Below are 25,006 nucleotides of genomic sequence, written 5' to 3' on the forward strand. Positions count from 1 at the left end.
GCTGTGACTGTAGTTTTGGCAGCAGCTATAGCTTCAGCTACTGTTTTCTCCCCCCTCCAGACTATAACTGCATTCCTGCTGTGTGACCTCAGACAAGCCACTTCACTTCTCTGTGCCCGTCACCTCATCAGTAAAATGGGGATGAAGACTGTGAGCCCACATGGGACAGGGACTGGGTCCAACCTGATTAGCTGGTATCCACCCCAGAGCTTAGAACCGTGCTTGACACGCTTAACAAATAATAATAATAACGGTATTTGTTAAGCCCTTACTATGTGCAAAGCACTGTTCTAAGCGCTGGGGAGATTACAAGGTGATCAGGTTGTCCCTCGGGGGGCTCACAGTCTTAATCCCCATTTTACAGATGAGGTAACTGAGGCCCAGAGAAGTTAAGTGATTTGCCCAAAGTCACACAGCTGACAATTGGCGGAGCCGGGGTTTGAACCCATGACCTCGGATTCCAAAACCCGTGCTCTCAGACGGTAGCTATGAATCGCAAACGACCGGACGGTATTTGATGATTACCATAATAATAATAATACGCAATTAGCATCGTGCTCTGCATGCATTAAGAGCTCAACTGACCGATCGATTATTGCTATTCAACAGCAGCTGCCGCCGCCATAACCGCCACACACCTGCGAAGGCCGACGGCAGGCGGGCTCTCGCCGTTCCCTCCTCTCACAGCTGGGTGGCGCTGTCCCAGGTTTCTCGCTCCTTTTTACGGCCCGCAGGCGCCTCTCCGCTAGAGCAGCGGCGAACTGAGGGGGGAAGACGCGGTCGCTCCGGGCGGCGCTCTAGCCTCCTCCGCCCTAGTCTCGATCGTCTTTTGTCCTCCAGTGCCCCGGCCGGTTGCTAGGCGGGAGCCCGTTTGAAATCGTGGTCGCGGAGCGGCAAAAAGGCTCGGAGAGGCGGGTTTGACCACGATCCGTGTGAGGCTGAGGATGGAGCGGAGGGTAGCGGGCGATCGGGGCTGAGGCCTCGCGGCCGGGCTGGGCTCTAGGGGGTTCCCTGGTACCGTTCCCCTCTCCCGATCTGGCCTGTGAACCCGAAGATGGTGTCCAAGCCCGATCAGCTCCTCGTTGTGGTCTCCGTCCTGGAAGGTGAGTGACAGGGCGAAGCTTCTAAGCCTCATCCGCCCACCCTGCGCACTTCAAAAACGCCTTGCAGTTGGTTTCAAGCCGGCGATCGTATTTATGGAGCGCTCACGGTGCGTAAGACACTGTACCAAGCGCTGGGGAGAGTGCAAAAGAACAGAGTCGGGAGCCACTCTTCCTGCCCATAACCAACTTGCAGGCTAGGGAGGCTCTCCACTCTCCGGCCCCACCTTGCATAGCTGCTCTCTGCCCATTACTACCGAGTTAATCAATCAGGGGTATTTATTGATCGCTCACTGCGCAGAGCACTGTACTAAGCGCTTCGGAGAGTGCAAAAGAACAGAGTTGGTAGCTACTCTTCCTGCCCACAACGAACTTACAACCTAGGGAGGCTCTCCCCTAACCGACCCCACGTTGCCTAGCTGCTTTCTTCACCCGCTACTCCCGAATCGATCAATTAATGGTATTTATTAAGCGCTCACTGTGAGCAGAGCACTGTACTGAGCGCATGGGAGAGTACACTGTTAGAGTCGGTAGACGCGTTTCCTGCCCACCCGAGCGTACAGTTTTGGAGGCTCTCAAAACACCAAACTACCATAGCTACCTGCTGTCTTCATTCCAATCAGTCACTGGTATTAATTGAGCGCTTACTGTTTGTAAGAGACTCCAGTGTCTGTGCTGTCTCCAATGGGCCACTCTTCTCTATAATGTCCTCAACACACGTGTGTGTGTGTGTGTGTATATATATATATGCTATATATTTTGACAATGTTATACATATTTTTATGTTTTTCTTCCCCATTCAGGTGTAAACTTGTGGGCAAGTTTATCCCTTCATTACTGTGTACTTACATACCACCTAGTACACCACACAATAATAATAATGATAATACCAATAATAATATTATTATTGTGTGGGGTACTAGGTAGTATGTAAGTACATAATAATAATTATGGTATTTAAGTGCTTACTATGTGCAAGGCACTGTACTAAGCCCTGGGGTGAATACAAGCAAATCAGGGTGGACACAGTCCGTTTCACATGGGGCTCACAGTCTTAATCCCCATTTTACAGATGAGGTAACTGAGGCACGGAGAAGTGAAGTGACTAGCAGAAAGGCCCATGCTCTTTCTCCTAGGCTACATTACTGAGCAAGCATTCAATAAATGTTACTACCACCATTACTTAATCAGGGCTTCTGGCTCATAACACATTCAGTGCTAGACTAGTTTGGAGTTTGTAGTGGATGTGATCATTTTAGTAACTGTGGCATTTTGAAGTGCTTTTTAGGTGCTGAGCACCTAAAAAGATATTACTAAAGTACTTTAGCTGTACTACTGCCCCATAGCACTTATGCATATATGTTTATACCTATAATTCTATTTATAATGATGCCTGTTTACTTGTATTGATGTCTGTCTCCCCCTCCCCTAGACTATGAGCCCACTGTGGGCAGGGATTGTCTCTGCTGTACTTTCCAAGCACTTAGTACAGTGATCTGCACACAGTAAGCACTCAATAAATATGATTGAATAAATGAAAAGAAGAGCTGGGGTATATATGTTAGGTCAGACACAGAAAAACATGTGTTGAATCCCCAAGGGACAGGGACTGTATCTGACCTGATTATCTTCTATCTGCCCCAGCACTTAGAGCAGTACTTGAAACATAGTAAGCTCTTAACAAATATCACTATACAGATGAGGAATAGAGGCACAGATAAATTGTGACTTGCCCAAAATCATGCAGCAGACAAGTAGCGGAGCTGAGATTAGAACCCAGGTCCTCTGACTCCCAGGCCCAGGCTCTTTTCACTAGGCCACACGGCATATGTTATAATGCCCATCTATGAAGTCACTTGATCGCTAAAGCAGTAGCTGTTTCCACTCAATAACTTGTTCAGAAAGACATCCCAGATGCTCATATTTAATTTCGATGGATGTGCCTGATAAATACATTCATTCATATTTTTACAGGGCGACATTTTCCCAAGCGTGCAAAACACATGCTTGTAGTGGAAGCAAAGTTTGATGGAGAAGAGTTGGCAACTGATCCTGTGGAACATACTGATCAACCAGAGTTTGCCACAGAGTTAGCTTGGGAAATTGAAAGGAAAGTACTTCACCAGCACAGGTAACTTTTTATTATTCTCAAACGCTAATGAATTTACTGGGAAAAAAAGTCAGTCTAGTACAAGGACTCTCTTTAGCACTCCTGAATTGTAAACTCCCGGAGGGTATTGATTATGTGTACTCACTATTAACAATTACAATATTAAGTGCTTACTTTTTGTCAAGCACTGTACTATGTGTGGGGGTAGAAACAAATTAATCAGATGGGACACAGTCCCTGTCCCACATGAGACTCACAGTCTAAGAGGAGGTACGGGTATTGAATCCTCATTTTACAGTTAAGGAAACTGAGGTACAGAGAATAATAATAATAATAGTAATAATAATGGTATTTGTTAAGCACTTACTATGTGCCAGTAACTGTATTGGTAAGAGAAGTTAAGTGACTGCCCAAGGTCACACAGCAGACAAGGGGCGGGGCTGGGATTAGAACCCAGCTCCTCTAACTCCCAGGCCCATGCTCTTTCCACCAGGCCATGCACCTCCACAAACTCTATCATACTGTCCAGCCTGTAGCACAATGCTTTGATTCCAGTAGGAACTAAAATACTATGGATTGATCTTAATTGGTTCCATAAAAATATTGTTAAGCAAAAATGTTAAATTGTAGTTTCACACAAAAAGAATATAAACTGCATTAATGCTTTCCCAAGACCCCCAAACTTGACCAAAACAATAAAAATATATTTGAAAACACAATTACATGTTCAAATAGCATTATAAATTTGTACCGGTAATTTTGTAACAGTGTTTAAGTACGTACTGTACGTCAAACACTGTTCTAAGGCTTGGGGTAGGTACAGTTAGATCAGACACAGGACCTGTCCTGCATGGGACTCACAGTCTGAGCCGGAAGAAAAACAGGTATTAAATTCCCATTTTTACAGTTGAGGAAACTGCAGCACAGAGAAGCAATTGGCAGAGCCGGAATTAGAACCCAGATCCTCTGACTCCTAGGTCTGTGCTCTTTCCTGTAGGCTACGCTGCATGTGTGTGTTTGTTTTTTAAAAAAATTTATGGTATTTGTTAAGCGCCTGAATTATGCCTATAACCTGTCTGATCAATTTTCAAAGTTATTATCTTTCACATACTGTTCAACAAATACGCACCTTGTCCTTACATACTAAAACGATCCATCATTATTGATGCCATAAGTCAAACAGCTGTTGAAATGAGCTTCTAATCTCTCTAGTAACATTTTTCAAAGTACTTCAATATTGAGGCTCTAGGGAAGGCAGAAGAGTGAAAGGAGTTAGTGCACTAGTTTACCTTATCACAGAGGGCTATGAGAAATATTGGCAATAAATTCAGTAGCACTATCATGAAAGAGCACTTAAGTGTGTTGTAATGGGAGATTCCATTATAGAATATCATGGAATTACCCATATATCTGGAACAAATATTAGAATACAGTCACTTTTATATGGAATCTGTCTTCATATGCATTTTGGATAGAGCACTGTGGGAAAATTATTGAATGTTTTTTCCAACAACACACATCTTTCTGGATAGATTGTCACCGTGGAGTAAATGGAGTATGCATGTGGTGTCACTCAAGATGTATATATTTGTCAAGAGTGTACTCCCGGATTATTGGAAAACGGACTATCATTGTAATGCCTACCTGAAATTGAAATGTGTTTTGGGGTTCCTTCTCATGAAGGTGGATACATTTTTATTCTGCCCACTATGTGGTTAACACATTTACAAGGTGTAGTCAATTTGAAAATTTAAGAAATGCAATTGTGCTACATTAAGAACTTCTAGAAGGTTTGTACAATGCTTCTCATTGGACATTTGTGCCTGTAGGTAAACTTCACTGTCAGTAATAATTGTGGTACTTTGTGCCAAACACTGTACTAAGCACTGGGATAGATGCAAGATAATAGGGTCAGGCATATTCCCTGGCCCATATGGGCTCAAAGTCCAAATAGGGTTGGAGAACAGATATTTCATCTTCATTTTACAGATGAGGAAATTGGGGTACAGAGAAGTTAGGTGACTTGCCCAAGGTCACACAGTAGGCAAGTGGTAGAGCTGGGATTGGAACCCAGGTCCTCTGACTCCTAGGCCCATGCTCTTTCCACTTGGCCATGCTGCTTCTCACTGTTATTTGTATTGTCTTCTAATATATGATACGTATGGTGAAGTATATGTATTTGATATATATTTGTATAGCTAGATATATCTAACAACATAATTGATGAGTTAATCAACTTCCTCTTTGCTACTGCCTAAACTACTACTTGAAAGGATGAGCAAATAGCTATGGGCAAGGGAAGTCTTTATTGTGAGAGCTTGATAAATACAACTCTCAGTTATAGTATTGTGTAAATCTTTTTTCTTTTTTCAGGTTGCAGCGGACACCAATTAAGCTTCAGTGCTTTGCACTGGATTCGTTGTCTTCCACTAAGGAACCTGTAGGGTACATTGTTCTAGATTTAAGAATTGCTCAAGAAAGGAAACAGGTATTTTTTTTAAGTAATAAATGCCCTATTAACTCAATTTTTCCAAATCCATGATCACTCTGTAGCCACTTTTTGAAGGATTTCGAAGACTTCTCCTGGATGGCTTTAGATCCTTTCCAGAATTACAATTCTATGATTAAATATAGATTATTTTAAGACTGTGTTGCTAGCCTGAAGATTATATAACTTTCCTAATTTTAGAAGCCCAAAGTCAGTCGATCAATCAGTAGTATTCATCGAGCACTTACTGTGTGCAGCGTACTGTACTAAATGATTGCTTAATATTAAGGCACTGTACTAAGTGCCTTCTCACTGTGCCTTTATCTCGGTGCCAACCTCTAGCCTACGTGCTGCCGCTGACCTGGAACGCCCGCCCTCCTCAAATCAAACAGACAATTACTCTCCTCCCCACCCTTCAAAGCCTTACTGAAGGTACATCTCCAAGAGCCCTTCCCAGACTAACCCCCCGCTTCCTCTTCTCCCACACCCTTCTGCATTGCCTTTGTTCTTCTTAGCCCCACAGCACTTATTTATATATCTGTAATTTATTTATTTGTGTTGATGTTCTGTCCTCCCCTCTAGGCTGTAAGCTCATTGTGGGCAGGGAATGTGTCTGATATATTGTACCCTCCCAAGCGCTTAGTACAGTGCTCTGCACTCAGTAAATACAATTGAATGCTTGGATGAGTACAATACAGTACTGCTCACAAGACGTGCACAGTCTAGTCGGGGAGACAGACAATAAGGTAAGTTACAGATAGGGGAAGCATCAGAGTATGTGCTCTGGGGATGGAGTGAATATCAAAGTACTTGGAGATATGACTGCTAGTGTGTAGATAAGGCATTTGAGGTATCTGTTGATGTAATGAACCAATTGTGTTCATTAAGCACTTACTGCATGCAGGACATTGTACTAAGGACTTGGAAGAGTACAATATAACAGAGTAGATGCACTCCCTGCCCACAAGCAGCTTCCATAAGGGATATAGGGTGGGGGAGGTGACAGGTTGTCAGGGAAGGCTTCCTGAAGCAGATATTGTAGTGGGGAGACTGGTGGGCTGCCAGATATGAAGGCAGTTCTAGGTAGGAGGGAGGGTGTGAGCAAGGGGTTCATACCCCTTGGGAGAGGTGAGATCGAGGCATGGTAAGTTGGTTAGTGTTAGAGGAGCCAAGTATATGAACTGGGTTGTAGTGGGAGATGTTAAGAAGAGTGCACGCCCATGTTAAATGAACAACCATTTAAGTCAGTGCATCAAGTTCTCATTACATTGGCCAGCAGAAATGACTGGAATTTAAAGTTAGTTCATTTTCCAGCACCAAGATAATTAGACATGTGATAAATTACTCTGACCTTCAGAATAATTTTGATTTATCCAAATTACGTGAGAAGCAAATCGTGCACCAGCAATTGCTTCCAGTAACTGGGGTGGGCCTGGATTTTTATGCTTATACTATTTGGGGACAAAATATTATTATGGACAAAGTGCAGTTTCATTACAAATAAGCTACAACAGGGTCCAATTCTAAATGTAGAAACTATATGAAATCACCTTCAGACATGGAATTACATTGTGAGCCTTATTTTGTGTGGTTTTTTTTTAACACCATATGTGGTCTTATGGCACAATTAAGGGCCCACAGCGTATTAAGTATGACCTGAACATCAAGGAAAGCAGATTTTCTGTTCTGATTAAAACAGTTATTGATCAGGATATGCCTTTCTGGGAGCTTTTCTGTTATTAATAACAATGTGGAATTGTCGCATCGATTCCAAATTGACAGACCATAGCATGACTCCGGATCATGAGTCAGCAATCAGTTCTGGTACTGAAGATGGGGGTACTCTTCAGATTGGCTTTTGGGGGATTTAACATCAGAAGCCAGTTGATGCTAGGTGACCAAGAGACAGGTAAGGCATTTGAGGTTTCTGTTGATTAAAGGACTAAGCCAAATTGACACCTGGCCCTTCTAATAACATCTGTTCCATTTAAGCACTTCCTATGCATCAAGCACTGTAATCAATCATTTATTGAGCTCTTCCTGTGTGCAGAGCACTGTACTAAACACAGGAGCGAGCACAATAGAGCAGAGTTGGTAGACACATTCCCTGCCCGCAAGGGGCTTACAGCCTAGAGGGGGAGACGGACATTTAATATTAAATGCAGCAATTATGGATATGTACCTAACTGCTGAGGGCCTGAAGGTGAGGTGAATAGCAAGTGCTTAAAGGAAACAGATCCTAGTGCAAGAGTGACACTGAGGAAGGAGAAATAGGGGAAATGAGGACTTAATTGGGGAAGGCCTCTTGGTGGCGATGGGATTTTAATAAGGCTTTGGAGGTGGGGAGAGTGGTAGTCTGGCAGATAGGAAGGGGGAGGGAGTTCGAGGCCAGAGGCAGGATGTGCCCTTCCTCTCAGTAGGGCCTTGAAGGGAGGAAGAGAGCTAGCTTGGCAGATGGGCGGAGGGAGGGCATTTCAGGCCAAGGGGATGACGTGGGCCAGGGGTCGACGGCGGGACAGGCGAGAATGAGGCACAGTGAGGAGATTAGCGGCAGAGGAGTGGAGGGTGTGGGCTGGGCTGTAGAAGGAGAGAAGGGAGGTGAGGTAGGAGGGGGCGAGGTGATGGAGAGCCTTGAAGCCGAGGGTGAGGAGTTTTTGCCTGATGCGTAGGTTGATTGGTAGCCACTGGAGATTTTTGAGGAGGGGAGTAACATGCCAAAAGCGTTTCTGGACAAAGACAATCCGGGCAGCGGCGTGAAGTATGGATTGAAGTGGGGAGAGACAGGAGGATGGGAGATCGGAGAGGAGGCTGGTATAGTAATCCAGACGGGATAGGATGAGAGCTTGAACGAGCAGGGTAGTGGTTTGGATGGAGAGGAAATGGCGGATCTTGGCAATGTTGCGGAGGTGAGACTGGCAGGTTTTGGTGACAGCTTGGATGTGAGGGGTGAACGAGAGCGGAATCGAGGATGACACCAAGGTTGCGGGCTTGTGAGACGGGAAGGATGGTAGTGACGTCAACAGTGATGGGAAAGTCAGGGAGAGGGCAGGGTTTGGGAGGGAAGACAAGGAGTTCAGTCTTGGACAGGTTTGGGAGGGAAGAAAAGGAGTTCAGTCTTGGACATGTTGAGTTTTAGGTGGTGGGCAGACATCCAGATGGAGATGTCCTGAAGGCAGGAGGAGATGCGATCCTGGAGGGAGGGGGAGAGAGCAGGGGCAGAGATGTAGATTTGGATGTCATCAGCGTAGAGATGATAGTTGAAGCCATGGGAGTGAATGAGGTCACCAAGGGAGTAAGTGTAGATCGAGAACAGAAGGGGACCAAGAACTGAACCGTGAGGAACCCCTACAGTAAGGGGATAGAAGGGGGAGGAGTAGCCAGCAAAAGAGACTGAGAATGAACGGCTGGAGAGATAAGAGGAGAACCAGGAGAGGACGGAGTCTGTGAAGCCAAGGTTGGATAGCGTGTTGAGGAGAAGGGTGTGGTCCACAGTGTCGAAGGCAGCTGAGAGGTCGAGGAGGATTAGGATAGAGTATGAGCCGTTGGATTTGGCAAGCAGGAGGTCATTGGTGACCTTTGAGAGGGCAGTTTCTGTGGAATGTAGGGGACGGAAGCCAGATTGGAGGGGGTCGATTGGAGAGTTGTCGTTGAGGAATTCGAGACAGCACGTGTAGATGACTCGTTCAAGGAGTTTGGAAAGGAATGGTAGGAGGGAGATAGGGCGATAACTAGAAGGTGAGGTGGGGTCGAGAGGGTTTTTTTAGGATGGGAGAGACATGGACATGTTTGAAGGCAGAGGGGAAGGAACCAGTGGAGAGTGAGCGGTTGAAGATGGAAATTAAGGAGGGGAGAAGGGCTGGAGTGAGAGATTTCATAAGATGAGAGGGAATGGGATCAGAAGCACAGGTGGCTGGAGTAGCACTTGAGAGGAGATCTCCTCTGAGGAAACTGCTGGGAAGGATGGGAAAGTAGTGGAGAGCGTTGATAGGCGGGGGGTTGGAGAAGGGCGGGGAGTGACTTTGGGGAGGTCAGACCTGATGGATTTAATTTTATTAATGAAGTAGGAGGCCAGATAGTTGAGGGTGAGGGAAGGAGGAGGGGGAGGACCCGGGAGCCTGAGAAGGGAGTTGAATGTACGGAAGAGCTGACGGGGATGATGGGCATGGGTGTCAATAAGGGAGGAGAAATAGTTTTGTCTGGCAGAGGAGAGGGCTGAGTTAAGGCAGGAAAGGATAAACTTGAAGTGAACGAGGTTGGCATGGTGTTTAGACTTTCGCCAGCAGCGTTCAGCAGCTCGAGCATAAGAATGAAGGAGGCGGACAGTGGCAGTGATCCAGGGCTGTGGGTTAGTGGTACGAGAGCGGCGAAGGGAAAGGGGAGCGAGCGAGTCTAGCTGAGTAGAAAGGGTACAGTTGAGAGCAGTAACCTGATCAAGATTGGGTAGAGAGGAAAGTGAGGCGAGGTGGGGTGTGAGGTGCTCAGAAAGATGGATGGGGTCAAGAGAGTGGAGATCTCTGTGAGGGGTTAATATGTATTTACAGGGGAAAGGAGTGTGAGTGAGGAGGCAGGTGAGAAGATTATGATCAGAGGGATTTCAGAGTTGGTGAGGGTGGAGACAGTGCAGCGGTAGGAGATGATGAGGTCGAGGGTGTGACCAAGTTGGTGAGTGGGCGAGGTGGGGTGGAGCAAGAGGTTGGCAGCATCAAGGAGAGATAGAAGGCGGGCAGCAGAGGAGTCACCAGGGATATCCATGTGGATGTTGAAGTCTCCGAGGATCAGATGGGCATGGAAAAGGAGAGAAGGAAGGTGAGGAAGGGGTCAAGATCGTTAAAGAAGTTGGAGGTGGGGGCGGGGGGGTAGATGGTGGCTACAAGAATCTGGAGGGGGTGGTAGAGGCGAATAATGTGGGCTTCAAAGGAAGGGAAGGAAAGGGAAGGGGGAGGAGGGATAGTGTGAAAGCAACATTGGGGGGTGAGAAGGAAACTGACACCTCCTCCTTTTCCGGTGAGTCTGGGGGAGTGGGAGGAGAAGAGGCTTCCACCGGAGAGAGCAGCAGAAGAGACCGTGTCGTCTGGAGACAGCCATGTTTCAGTTAGGGCGAGGAGGAGTAGAGACCTGGAAAGGAATAGGTCTAGGATGAAAGGGAGCTTACTTTTAACAGAGCGGGGGTTCCAGAGGCCACACTTGGCAGCAGCTGTTGAGGGAGGGGAGGGAGGGGGAAGGGTGCGAGGGGTGGGGAGGGTTTGGATTGGGATGAGTTGGTGCGGGCCTAGGCGGGGAGAGTGGGAAGAGGGGTGGTGATGGGAAAGGAGAACTGGGATGGGGTGGTGGGGGTGGGGGGAGGGAAGGAAGGGTCTGGGAGGGAGGAGTTGAGGATTGGCGCTGGTACAGAGGGATCCTGGGTAGGGGGTGAGGGGGGAGAGGGAGGGGAAAAAGCTGGGTGGGAGAGGGGAAGGGGAAGGTGAGGAATGGGAATGGCAGTTGGAAGCAAGGGAATTAATAGTTCATGGTGAAGTCAGCAGGGCAAATGACAGCACAGCGGGTGGTTAACAATTGAGATCATTTTCCTAAAAAAAAAAAAAAAAAATTCAGTCCACATATCCCCACTCCTCAAGAACCTCCAGTGGTTGCCCATCCACCTCTGCATCAAACTGAAACTCCTTATCGTCAGCTTCAGAGCACTCATTTAACTTGCCCCCCATTACCTTACCTCACCTTGCTGATTTCCTACTACAATCCAACCTGCACACTTCGCTCCTGTAGCGCCTGCTGTCTCACTGTACCTTGGTCTCATCTGCCTTGCTGCCGACTCCTTGCCCACGTCCTGTCTGTGGCTTGGAACACCCTCCCCCTTCATATCCAACAGACCATCACTCTCCCCACCTTCAAAGCTTAATTAAAATCCCATCTCCTCCAAGAGGCCTTTCCCAATTAAGCCCTCATTTTCCCCCCTTCCTCCTCCCTTCTGTCAGCCTTGCAATTGGATCTGTACCCTTTAAGCACTTGCTATTCATCTCACCTTCAGCCCCGCAGCAGTTATTCACATATCCATAATTTATGTATTTATATTAATGTCTGTCTGCCCCTCTAGAATGTACGCTCTTTTTGGACAAGGGAACTTGTCCACCAACTCCATTGTATTATATTCTCCCAAGCGCTTAGTATGGTGGTTTGCACAGAAGGGCTTAATAAATCCCATCGATTAAGTGATACATGCATATAGTATGCATTCACTTATATATGTCCTTGGCAGGATAAACATGTTATTTTTTCCCCTCAAGAACTGGCCTCTGAACACTGGCATGAAAATCAGTAGGAGACGCAAATCCCTTGATATTCAATCCCACACACACAACATGCCGACACACTACTGCCATTATGCCATCTCTGGACAATGTCTTCAAATTGCAATAATGCCACCCGTCCGAGAATTTGGAGTTGGAAGGCACCAGATGAATTATACTAATTGTGGTATTAAGCGCTTACTATGGGCCAGGTAACTATACTAAGCACTGGGGTGGATATAAGCAAATGAGGTTGGACACAGTCCCTGTCCCACATGGGGCTCACAGTCTTAATCCCCATTTTACAGATGAGGTAACTGAGGCCCAGAGCAGTGAAGTGACTTCCCCAAGGTCACATAACAGGCAAGTGGTGGGGCTGGGATTAGAACCTAGATTCTTCTGACTCCCAGGCCTGTGCGCTGTCCACTAAGCCCTGCTGCTTCTCAATCTATCAGTGGTATGCATTGAGCACAATACAGTAGAGTTGACAGATGTGCAGATCCCTGCAGTCTACAGGGGAAAATGGACAGTAAAATAAATTACAGATAGGAGAAATAAGAGTATAAGAATATGTGCATAAGTACTTCAAGGCAGAATCATGAGTATCAGAGTGATGAAGTTCTCTGGGTAGCAGAGGTGTCAAAGCCTTTGGTGAGGTTGGATAAAAACTTTGGTGAGAGGAAGTCACCCTTAACTAGGCCACGGGAAGCAGCGTGCCCTAGTGACTTCCCAAACGCTTAGTATAGTGCTCTGCACACAGTAAGCGCTCAATAAATACGATTGAATGAATGTATCAGAGCACAAGCCTGCAAATCAGAAGAACCTGGGTTCTAATTCCAGCTCCGCCCATTGTTGTGTGACCTTGGGCAAGCTACTTCACTTCTCTGGGCTTCAGTTAATTCATCTGCAAAATGGGGATTAAAGATTGTGAGCCCAGTGTGGCACAGGGGCTCTATCTGACTTGATTAGCTTGTATATATCCTGACACTTAGTATAGTGCTTGGCACATAGTAAATGCTTAATAAGTACCATAAAAAAAAGATAAGGGGAAAAGCCCTTGGATTGCTCACTCAGAAAAGGAAAGTCCCAGGAGTGAAGAGTGCCAGGCTGGAGAAGGGGGCAAGAAAGCCCTGGATTGTGTACTTTGGGTGGGAAAAGAGCAGAAAGCTCTCTGGAAGAGCAGTTCAGGCAAGGGAATGGATAGGGAAGCCAATGAGCAGCAAAAAAACTGATGCAGCTAAAACTTTCTAGGAGGCGGATGGACCAGAGAAGCTTCCCTAAATAAAACCCATCAGATTATCTCCACTTCTGCCCATTTTAGACCACAATGGATGAAGCTTTTCACTTCCAAATATGCATAGAATTTTAAATGCCTTCTGTAATCCACTTTGTCTTGTTAAAATTCACAATGAAAATGAAAGTATTTTACAAGGAAAAAAATGTAACTGGTATTTAGCAAAGGACTTTAAGCTCTCCAATATGGTAATTTGTCCTTGCCTGGCTCCTTTTTTACTGACTCTACTAAAGCATGCTTCCTTTTTTTTTTTTCCTTAAACCTAGGACCCAAAATGGTATCCACTGCTCAGCAACAAATACACGAAGTTCAAGTGTGAAATCCAGATAAGCATTGCTTTGGAAACAGATACGAAAGGTCTGGCAGATTCCTTTAAAGCAAAGGAAGCACCACCCCGGGAGGGAAAAGGTATATATGTAAAGTTTAAAGCCTCCTTCTTAACCATGGATCCGTGTAGGGCCATCCACTGTTACTTTTGTTATATCGTAGTCTCCCATACTCTTAGTACAGTGCTCTACATGCCGTAAGCACTCAGTAATATGATTGTCATGCGCAATGAATCCTTGACCCTGCAGATGGGTATATAACGGATTCTTTGTTGACATTATCATCAATCAGTGGTAGGTACCGAGCAATTACTACATGCAGAGCACTGTACTAAGCACTTGAGGGAGTACATAAGGGTCTGTGTCCAATCCGATTTGCTTGTAATCACCCCAGCGCTTAGTACAGTGTTTGGCATACAGTAAGCGCTTAAAACATACCACAGTTATTAATGCAGCAGAATTAGTGGACACATGGTGATCATAAAGGACTTTAGAGCTAAAGAAGTTGCTAAAGAAGAAGTTGCATCAAAAGCACATTGGTGTGTGGCTTTTGGTGTTTTGGGATTTTGATACGTTTTCTATTCCAAGAGACTACACAGTGTGGAATGGAGCCCTAATCCCTGGAAAGATGCAAATAAATCCTGTGCCAATTTTTGATGATGACTGGGAGTGTAACCCAGTTGATTTTGCTTTTCCCACTTATAGTGCTCTCTGGAGTGGATCCTAAGACGATCGTAGCAGTTCTGAATGAGGAAGAAGGCTATCATCAGATTGGACCAGCAGAGAGCTGTAAAGACTTTTTTGTTATGTCAGTGACTGTTGCTTTCGCCACACAACTGGAACAGGTAAAAGATTCTATAAGATTATTCTAAAAAAACATTTGCTAATTTTATTGTAGAAAATGTTTTTATGTGGATCTTAGATTTAATACGTACTTGAGTGATCATACAGAATCAACTTGGAAATAGGAGTACATTTACCAAAGCCATTTTTCTATCCCAATTTCTGAAAATGCCAAGAAATGAGTTGCCTGAAGTTGTGAGGGTGGCGTGTTTTCTGGAGAGATGTTGACTTTCTCAAGTCACACTGATACAAATCAATCCATCAATAGTATTTATCAAATGCTTGCCATGTGCAGAACACTATACTAAGCACTTGGAAGAGTACAGTACAACACAGTTGGTAGAAACGTTCCCTGCCTACAAGGAACTTGATTTATTCAGTCAAACGTATTTATCAAGCGCTTACTCTGTGCAGAGCACTGTACTAAGCACTTGGGAAAGTATAATACAGCAATGAAGAGTGACAATCCCTGCCCACAACGAGTCTTGCATGTAGTTTTCCTGGAGAGAACTCATGATCCCTTAATTTTACATTTTTATCAGCCATGTTCATTTTGACATACTAATAATGGCAGTTGTTAAGTGCTTACTTTGTGCTGAACACTGTTTTAAGCACTGGGGTAGATACAAGGCAATCAGGTTGTCCCATGTGAGCTCACAGTCCTAATCCTCATTTTACAGATGAGGTAACTGAGGCACAGAGAAGTGAAGTGACTAGCGTCTGGAAGAAATTAGATTGGTTGTGAAAGAAATCAGACTGTGAGCTAGTAAGAATTATAAAAAAAAAACTCTGATAACTGTGGTATTTAAGTACTTATTCTTTCCCAAATACTGTGCTGAATACAGGATAATTAGATCAGACACAGTCCCTGTCCCAAATGGACATCTCAGCCTAAGGGGCAGGGAGAACATATGTTCTATCCCCATTTTACAGATGAGGAAACTAAGGTACAGAGAAATAAAGTGACTTGTCCAAGGTCACACCGCCACTGTCCCTGAGCTGGGGTTAAAATCTAGGTCTCTGTGCTTTTTTCTCTAGGGCATGCTGCTTCTCTAGACTCCCTCACTTTCTCCCCACCCCCTAATCCTGCTGTGTAAGCTATGGGAAACAGTGTGGCCTATTGGATAAAGCTTGGGCCTGGAAGCCCAAGGACCTGGGTTCTAATCCAGGCTCCACCACTTGCCTGCTGTGTGACCTTGGGCAAATTGCTTAACTTCTCTGCCTCAGTTTCCTCAACTGCAAAATGGGTATTCCATACCTGTTCTCCCTCCTACTTAGACTGTGAGCCCCATTTGGGACAGGGACTTTGACTTAACTCGTTTCTACTCCAGCATTTAGAACAGTGCTTGACACATAGTAAATACTAAACAAATAAAATTTTTTAAAAAGTACCTGAGACTACTGATACTTGGTGTTTAATATGTACATTATTATGGTAGCTAACTGAGGCTGACTGGATTTTAAAAAATCTGTCAGCAGTTATCAAAAATTTGATCTTTGTTCACTTTGTGAACTAGTTTCATCTTTGCTTTTCAAGAATTATGTGGGGATAGGGATGACTTTCTGAAAATAACAAATAAATACAACCACCACCACCTTATTTCCAGCACCAAATTTTACCCTAACCAGGACAGGGTCTTGAGAGCCCCTTGAAATAGAGCTCTTAGTAAACACAGACTAATTCAGGTTAAATCTACTTCTCCTCCTCATCATCATCAGTGGTATTTATTAAGTGTTTACTATGTGCAGAGCACTGTACTAGGTGCTTGGGAAAGACAAATCTCAGTGTGAATATTGAATCCAGGTTTTTCTTAGATGTGCCCACTTTCCACCTAGGATTCTCTTGGCAAACTGGAATAATTTATTGGTATTTATCAAGCATTTAATATGTTCCTAAGTACTGGGAGTAGATCCAAGATAATAAGATCGGACACAGCTGCTGTCCCACATCAGGCTCAAAATTTAAGAAATAAGGTGAATGGGTATCTTATTCCCCATTTTACAGATGAGGAGACTGAGACACCAAGAGGTTAAGTGACTTGCCAAGGGTCACACAGCAGGCTAGTGGCAGAATTGATATCAGAACCGAGGTATCCTGATTCCCCTATCTGTGCTCTTTCCACTAGATCATGATGGCAGTTAATTACCATTTCGTTGTTGTTTTTCTTATTCACAAAGTTTCCCAGAGTGGACACTTCCATGGTTTTTCTTACATAAATGACACTTAAAGCATGCTTATATTGGTCAAAATGAATATCCCTGTATTTAAATGATGGTTTCTAGATCCTTAGAAAACACTAAATGCTGCTTTGTTTTTATTATAGCAGCAAAAAAATGAAATAAATGGCATATGGCTGTTGGAATGTTGGGCTTTAAAAAAAAATATACACTTAGCTTGACCTCCCCACATCAGTCTTCTAACTGGTCTCCCTACCTCCAGTCTCATCCCTTTCCAGTCCATATTTTACTTATCAATAAAGTGTTTCTATTAAGAATGAAAAATTCATGTGGTTTGAAATTTCTTCAAAAATTGCCCAAGTGGGTTACTTACTGAAACCGGGAACAATTGAGAAATATTGACTCAAACAATTTTCAGTTGTTAGTGAACTCAGCATCTGTACTTTGCATATTTGGGGCTACGTATGGGAGAAAAACCTCCCAGCTTCCTCCTTTACAGATGTGTTAGCAACCTTCATGTGTCTGGGTTCTCTCAAATAATCCCTTCAGGCTCATTAAAAAGTCAAATTTGTATTCCATTCCAAGTTATTCTTCTCCTTGGGAGAACTTTGGCTGTGACATGAAGCCTTTCTATAGCTATGGCATGAAGTGTGAATAAAAATATGAGATCTTGGTTCTGCTCAGCTATGGAACAGCAATTGGCCCATTAACACAATATCAACCACCGTGTAATGCAGCTGCATTATTCATTCTTTTTAATCTGTACTTGGATATATGGTACCCAAGTGACTAAAGTTTTGTGATGGTAGGCTGAATAATTTTTTGGCAAGGTCAGGCTGGTTGCTTTATCCTGGAGTAGGTTTCATTTTTGATATTTGACCCCTATGTATCTGTCCTTCAGACCACCAAATTCTTTTTAGCATGCTTGATGAAATTAAAGCCTTTTTTTTAAAAAAAAAGAATAATTGACTTGGCAAAATCTTGTACCTTTGAATTTCATGTAACTTCAGGATAAATCTTGTTGCTGAAATTTTGGGACAGTATTTATTGTGAACAGTTGTTGGAATCACAACCTCTAGACTGCTATTTCTGTTTTAATACAAAAAATAGCAAAGGTATTATATTTGGATATTTTAATTCCCTTTTTTTGCCTTCTTGAATTTCTAGTTAATTCCTTGTACAATGAAACTTCCAGAACGACAAGTCGAGTTTTTCTTTTACTATTCGTTACTTGGAAATGATGTTACAAATGAACCATTCAATGATTTGATGAACCCAAACTTTGAGCCAGAGAGAGCATCAGTTCGAATACGCAGCAGTGTTGAATTTCTTCAGGTTTATCTGTCTGCTCAATCTAAACTACAAGTAAGTGCTTCCACAAATTTTTATGAAGAATCCTTTTAATCTTAGAAAGTCCTTAAGCTGTATTCCAAGGTGAAAAAGTCTACCATAGTTCATATGTAAGAGATCTCTCACTAGGTTTTTTTCCAGCTTTTTTTTTGGTATTAAGTGTTTACTATGTGCCAGGCACTGTACTAAGCGCTTGGGTAGGTACAAGCTCATCAGGTTGGATACAGTCCTTGTCCCATATAGGGCACACAGTCTTAAACCCCATTTTACAGATAAGACAACTGAGACACAGAGAAGTGAAGTAACTTGCCCAAGGTCACACAGCAGACAGGTGGCAGGGTCAGGATTAGAAGGCAGGTCCTTCTGAATCCCAGGCCCATGCTCTATCCACTAGGCCATGCTGCTTCTCAGCTCTAAGGAGGAATCTGAGCTGTAAGGACTCCTTTGTCTTAAGTCAGTGGTGTAGGAATACGCCAAATAGACTTATCCACATTTTTAACATTTCCCCTATTTCTTCTTCCAACTTCTGCTCTGGCTTAATGCTGTTGTCCATTTAATATTTGCTTTAATTTATGTTTATAAGTTAAAACCAAACTAAAATAGTTGTAAGGATTATTTACTTTTTTCCCCCCTTTACAGTTTTCTGCCTTTGGTAGTTTTTTTTCAATATAACAGCTTGACATCCTCACAGTTTCAAAAGACATGCTCTAGTGGAGAATAGTATTAGCTGTATTTAACAGCTACAGCTAGGAAAATCAAGGCATGAAGAAGATGTATCACTTGCCCAAGGTCATGTGATCAGGAGAATTGCAGGTCTCCTGTCTTCTCACAGCAAGTTCATACTCTATGGATGGCCAATTCTTAAAGCATCCTGGGGGCTGGTGGGGGGTGGGTGGAGTGGGGCAGGGAGGGAAGGGGTGGCACAGAGTTCTGAAAAAAGGGATGTGGTTGGTAAGGGGCAAGGGGGAACGAGTAAAACAATACTTTTTAGGCATTTTAGTATGCTTCAGTAGAACTCAAATTTGCATTTGTGTGAGATTTTTAGAATTAATTTAGGCCTTTTAGGGAGCAACAGTGAACATCTGAAACAAAAACAATGCAAATACCTCCCCTCTCCCCCTATAATCAAGTAACTTTAATGCAATTTTTGTGGCCCATTATTATTTTAAAAGCTCTAAGATTGTATATAATAAATCTATGTACATGAGGAAAACATTATTCCACTACTATGGATTAGGATGTACTATATCCAACACAATTACCTTGTATCTACCCCAGTGCTTAGAACAGTGCCTGACACATAGTAAGCACTTAACAAATACTACAATCATCATCATCACTACACCATAGGAGTTCATTTCCCCCAAATAGAGGGTGAGGGTAAAATGGCATTATACCGATTTATACTTTTGAAGTATTTTCTTTATAGATCCACCTCTGCTGTGGAGATCAGTCACTTGGAAGCACAGAAATATCACTAACTGGATTGCTGAAGAAAGGACATTTAGAAATTGATCAGCATCCTGTAACAGTCGAAGGGGCTTTCACTCTCAACCCACCTAACAGGATCAAACAAAAGCTTGCACATCTCCCTTTGGAACTGGCTCCTACAGTGGGAGTGTCTGTGACTCTACAAAAAGAAAGCATAAATGCTCAGGTAACTCATTTTCCTAGATTTCTTTTCAGGTTTCCTTCTGTACATTTATACAGTCAATCAATTGGTAGCATTTATTGTGCCCTTAACTGTGCGTAGAGCCTGGTAATAATGAGTATGGTATTTATTAAGCACTTCCTGTGTGTCCAATCACTGTGCTCAATGTTGGGGCAATAATAGGTAATCGGATCGGACACAGTCTCTGCCCCACACAGGGTTCACAGTCTAAGAAGGACGGAGAGGAGGTATCTTATCCTTATTTTACAAAGGAGGAAACCAAAGCGCAGAGCAGTGAAGTGACTTGCCCGTGGTCACACAACAGGCCAGTGGTGCAGTCAGGACAGGAACCCAGAGCTCTTGGCTCCTAGGCCCATGCTCTTTCCATTAGGCCACGCTGGACTAAATACTTGGGTGAATACATTAGAACTAGTATGCATGATCCCTGCCCTTGATAAATTGTAAAGAACTTACAATCTATCAGGGAAGGCAGGCACTGAAATAATTTACAGACCAGAAGGAAGGAAGGAAATAGCTTGTGTGCATGCCACTACACAATGATATAATCACTGTGTTCCTTCAAAATGTATTTGTGTCTTGGTGTATATCCGTCTATTGCAATTAGACTCCACTCCAGAACCAGCTGCAGTGTTAAGGTGGACTACTGCAGACCCGCTTTTCATTTTGAGTGTCAAGGCTGATTTGAGGGTGAATTATTGAAGGGGTGGGGCAGGGGTGAGTATTTATTGTTTCCTATTGGATGAGCCACCCTGCTGTGGGTCCAATGGAATGAACCAGGGTCTGGGAATTGGGTGAGCTGGATTTGAGTCCCAGTTCTTCAATTAGCAGCATGGCTCAGTGGAAAGAGCCTGGGCTTTGGAGTCAGAGGTCATGGGGTCAAATCCCGGCTCCGCCAATTGTCAGCTGTGTAACTTTAGGCAAGTCACTTCACTTTTCTGTGCCTCAATTACCTTATCTGTAAAATGGGAATTAAGACTGTGAGAACCCCGTGGGACAACCTGATCACCTTGTAACCTCCCCAATGCTTAGAACAGTGCTTTGCACATAGTAAGTGCTTGATAAATGCCATCATTAAGTAGCAGAATGTCTGCTGGGGCTGTGCCATCAGTTGTGCTCATGGAAGAACCATCTAGGGTGGTTCTGCAAGGTGGACGGGCCCGGGAGGATGCCTGGAAAAGGAGCTGGCTAATGTGGGCCCCAAAAGACCACAGTGCCTACCAAGGCAACCGCTTACTGGGTTGTGGCACTACGGTACACGTCGGAACTATGGTATAGTTTTGTCACACTGCAATGAGAAGCAGTTTGGCCTAGTGGACAGAACGCGGGTCTGGGAGTCAGAAGGACCTGAGTTCATTCTTTCAGTGGTATTTATTAAGCGTTTACTGTGTGCAGAGCACTGTTCTAAGCACTTGGGAAAGTACAGTACAACAATAAAGAGTTGACAGTCCCTGCTCACAGCAATCTCACAGTCTAGTGGGGGGAGACAGACATCAATACAAATAAATAAAATTACAGATATATACATAAGCGCTGTGGGGCTGAGAGAGGGGAAAAGCAGAGGGAGCAAGTCAGGGCAACGCAGAAGGGCTCTGCCACTTGTCTGCTGTGTGACCTTGGGCTTGTCACTTCATTTCTCTATGCCTGTTACCTCATCTGTAAAATGGGGATTAAGAATGTGAGCCCCATGTGGGATATGGACTGGGTCCAACCTTGTATCCACCTCAGCACTTAATACAGTGCCTGGCACGTAGGAAGCGCTTAATAAGTACTATTGAAAAAATACTTTCATTCATTTAATCATATTTATTGAGTGCTTACTGTGTGCAGAGCACTGTACTAAGCGCTTGGAAAGTACAATTTGGCAACAGAGACAATCCCTACCCAACAACGGGCTCACAGTCTAGAAGGAGGGGAAAATAGTGTTCTGCATATAAAAATCTCTTGTATGAACAGTAGAAAGTGCTGTACTCCTTCCCATCTACTCACTTATTGTACTCAGCATCCCAGCAGGAACATAACTGACAGGGATTCTACTGTACTCTCCCAAGCATTAAATACATTTCTCTGCACACAGGCGCTCAGTAAATACTATTGATGGATACGTTTTGTAAACGTGAAGATGTTTTAACTGCAAACTGTTTTTTATCTAAAATCCAAAATTATTTTGTTTAGCCTGTAGTTGTATTTGATCCAGAGCATGCAAATAAAAGAATATCAACAGCCACAGTGGAAAACCCAATAGATTCTGAGCAGCGAGCTCCGAGTATGTCTCCTCTTTCAACTCAGGATGACCATTCACCACCTGTTAAAGATGATGCAACAGAAAGTGAAATGGAAAGTCTACAATATGACAAAGGCACAAAACCAAATCATAAGGGTATGGCTGCCTTTTTAATATAGGTATTCATTGCATACACTAGTGGAAATACTGGTGTTTTGCCTGAAATAGGTAGAACCATATTTTCTTTTTCTCCCTCTCTCTCTCTTTTCCCCTTCTCCTCAAACACTCCTATCATCTCCTTTTTATACCTCTGGACTCTTCTGGTTTAATCTTTCCGTCTGTCTTTTCCTCCACCCTGTCTCTATGCCTTTTTTCCTGTTGTACTCCCGTCCCTCATACTCCCTTTTGGTATCTCTTCTCGCTTCCCTTTCTCAATCTTTGCTACTCAGTGTTCCTCTCTGTCTTAGGGGCTTTTATCCCTCTGGGTCCACCTTCTGTTCACTTACCTTGCAGTCTTGTCCCTTCTGCCCATCATCACTTCCTGTGCTCACTCTGTCTGACTCTCCCTTATCCAGCTTTTTCTGTTTTCATCTTTTCTCTCTCTGCCTTCTGTCCCATTTGCCTTTCCCTGTCCCTTATTCCACTTCCACTTCATGGGAACCCAGACTCTGACATTTCCCCACAGTCCTGCTTCTGTAGAGGTAGAACTACAATAGAAGCAACAGGATGGGAGGGAGAAGACTGCAGATCTATGACCCTTCTCCTCTGTCCTTCTCTTGTCGGGGAGCCAAGGACGGCAGTGGAGATAAGCCACATTTGGGGTACAGAGGGTGTCCTCATCCTGCCCCTCTTCTCTCCCACTGTCCTAGGTCCCTGCCAGCCAGTCGATGGACTGAAACCGCCTCCTGGGAGCTGTGGGAGCCAATCTGAAAGTTCAGAAGCAGCCATTCAGACAGGTTTCCCTGGCTCATCTTACCTTTTTTTAATATGTATAGATGATTTTGATCCATCTGCATTTTTAGTAATTTATTTAGTTTCACAGTCAAAAGTCTGAGTTGGTTGAATTTTGTTTTTAAGGGTAGTTGAGACACGGGACCTAACAAAGGGAAATTTAAAATCATGAAGGCTTTTGAGGTTTGTAGTGGTTTGAAAAAGCAAAATATTTTCAAAGCGTTGGAACTAGGAATAATCCTTAGAACTCTTTATTTGAAGAGTTATTTCTGGTCATGAAATGCTGGCCTGCATTTCAATGCAATTGCCTGAGCTCTGAATTCCAAACTAGATTCAAGTACAAGTGTAGGGGGTGTACTCTCTGAGCACAAGAGGAGCATGCCCCTCCCTACCTCTGATTCTAAGCAGCTACTGGTCAGTGCCAGTCCTTCAAAGAAAGTTCTGGCTAAGCGAGAGGTGGCAAAGGGTAAAGGAAGGTTAGACGAACCACTGAAAAAGACCAGGGGAGGGGAACTGAAAAAGGTGGAGCTCCTCATCTCATACGTCCTTGAGGAGGGGAGGTAAGCTAAGGATAGATCAACTGAAAAGTAAATGAGAGGGGAAGTGAGGGGGCTGATGTGAGGGAGGCAAGGAAGAAATAGGGAGCTGGTAATAGATGAAACAGTACCAGAAATCAGGGATTGGGAGAGGACGATATGTCGGACAAAGACGTACTGTTAACCAAACCTGGTCAGAGAATGGATATGTTTATGCATATATATGTATAGTAAGAGTCACTGAAACTACTTCCTGGGACATCATTTTTGCAATTAAGAATTGAGATTTAATCTTACTCCTCTGGTTTTCAGTCAGTCACTAATATTGATTGAGCTTCTACTATGTGCAGAGCAATCAATAGTACTGAGCTCTAACTGTATGGACAGTGCTGTACTAAACACTTGGGAGAGTCCTCCCTTTGGCCTGGAACTGCCCCCACCCCCGCTTCATATCTGGCAGACCCCTATTCTCCCCTCCTTCACAGCCTTATTAGAAATCACATTTCCATCGGGAGGCCTTCCCTGACTAAGCCCTCAATTCCCCTGCACCCTGTCCTATCTGTGTGGACCTGGCACTTGGATTAATACCCTGTAAGCACTTGGTATTCACTCCACCCTCAGCCCCACAACACTTACATACCTATCCGTAATTTATTTTAACGTCTGTCGCTCTTACAGACTGTAAGTTCCTTTTTTCATGGAATTTAAGTGCTTAGCATGTGCCAGGTACCGTACTAAACTCTGGGGTAGATACAAGCTAATCAGGTTGGACACAGTCCGTGTCCCACATGGGGCTCACAGTTTTCATCCTCATTTTACAGATGAGGTAACTGAGGCCCAGAGAAGATAAGTGACTTGCCCAAGGTCACACAGCAGACAAGTGGCAGAGCCGATATTAGAATCCAGGTCCTTCTGATTCCCAGGCCCGTGCTCTATCCACTAGGCTATGCTGCTTCTCCTTGTGGGCAAGGAACATGTCTACCAACTCTGCTGTCGTGTCCTCGTCCAAGTGCTTAGTACAGTTCTCTGCATGCAGTAAATGCTCAATAAATACCAGTGATTCATTCATTCATTCATTGTCGTATTTATTGAGCGCTTACTGTGATTGATTGAGTAGACACAATTTCTGCCTTCAAGGAGTTTCTAATGTAGTGGGGGAGACAGACACTAAAGTACATTAAAGATAGGAATAATAATAATAATGATGGTATTTGTTAAGCACTTACTATGTACCAGGCACTGTACTAAGCGCTGGGGTGGATACAAGTAAATCGGGTTGGACACAGTCCCTGTCTTGCATAGGGCTCACAGTCTTCATCCCCATTTTACAGATGAGGTACCTGAGGCACAGAGAAGTGAAGTGAATTGATCAAGGTCACACAATAGATAAGTGGCAGATCTGGGATTAGAACCCATGACCTTGTGACTCCCAGGCCCATGCTCTTTCCGCTATGCCAGTCTATAGGATATAAACATAAGTGCTAAGGGGCATTGCAAGTACTTAAGTTCTTAGGTGGTATGAAATTGTTGATGTGAGATTTGGGGCTGCAGAAGTTAAACATATGTGAAATGACCACTCACATTTGTTCTTAAGCATGCACCTTCCTGTCCACAACACATTTTTTAAAAGTTTTTTTGATTGCTGAGCTAAAC

At 44.0% G+C, this 25,006-nt stretch overlaps 1 protein-coding gene across 3 annotated transcripts in view; it reads left to right on the forward strand.

The window, feature by feature from the left end:
- The first annotated feature begins 820 nt into the window (after positions 1-820).
- The window catches only part of CEP120 (centrosomal protein 120), an 81,259-nt gene continuing 57,073 nt past the window's right edge, over positions 821-25,006 (forward strand). The window contains exons 1-9 of one of the 3 annotated variants that reach the window (XM_038769644.1): positions 821-1,103; positions 3,075-3,231; positions 5,584-5,698; positions 13,543-13,684; positions 14,308-14,447; positions 17,791-17,988; positions 19,403-19,630; positions 21,818-22,022; positions 22,736-22,822. In XM_038769644.1, the coding sequence (XP_038625572.1) occupies positions 1,055-1,103; positions 3,075-3,231; positions 5,584-5,698; positions 13,543-13,684; positions 14,308-14,447; positions 17,791-17,988; positions 19,403-19,630; positions 21,818-22,022; positions 22,736-22,822 (1,321 nt within the window). In that variant the 5' untranslated portion in view covers positions 821-1,054. The remainder of the gene's footprint in view (positions 1,104-3,074; positions 3,232-5,583; positions 5,699-13,542; positions 13,685-14,307; positions 14,448-17,790; positions 17,989-19,402; positions 19,631-21,817; positions 22,023-22,735; positions 22,823-25,006) is intronic. The other 2 variants (XM_038769643.1, XM_038769642.1) reach the window with 2 other exon arrangements.

Source organism: Tachyglossus aculeatus, chromosome X4, assembly GCF_015852505.1.
Source record: "Tachyglossus aculeatus isolate mTacAcu1 chromosome X4, mTacAcu1.pri, whole genome shotgun sequence".
NCBI classification, from domain to species: domain Eukaryota; kingdom Metazoa; phylum Chordata; class Mammalia; order Monotremata; family Tachyglossidae; genus Tachyglossus; species Tachyglossus aculeatus.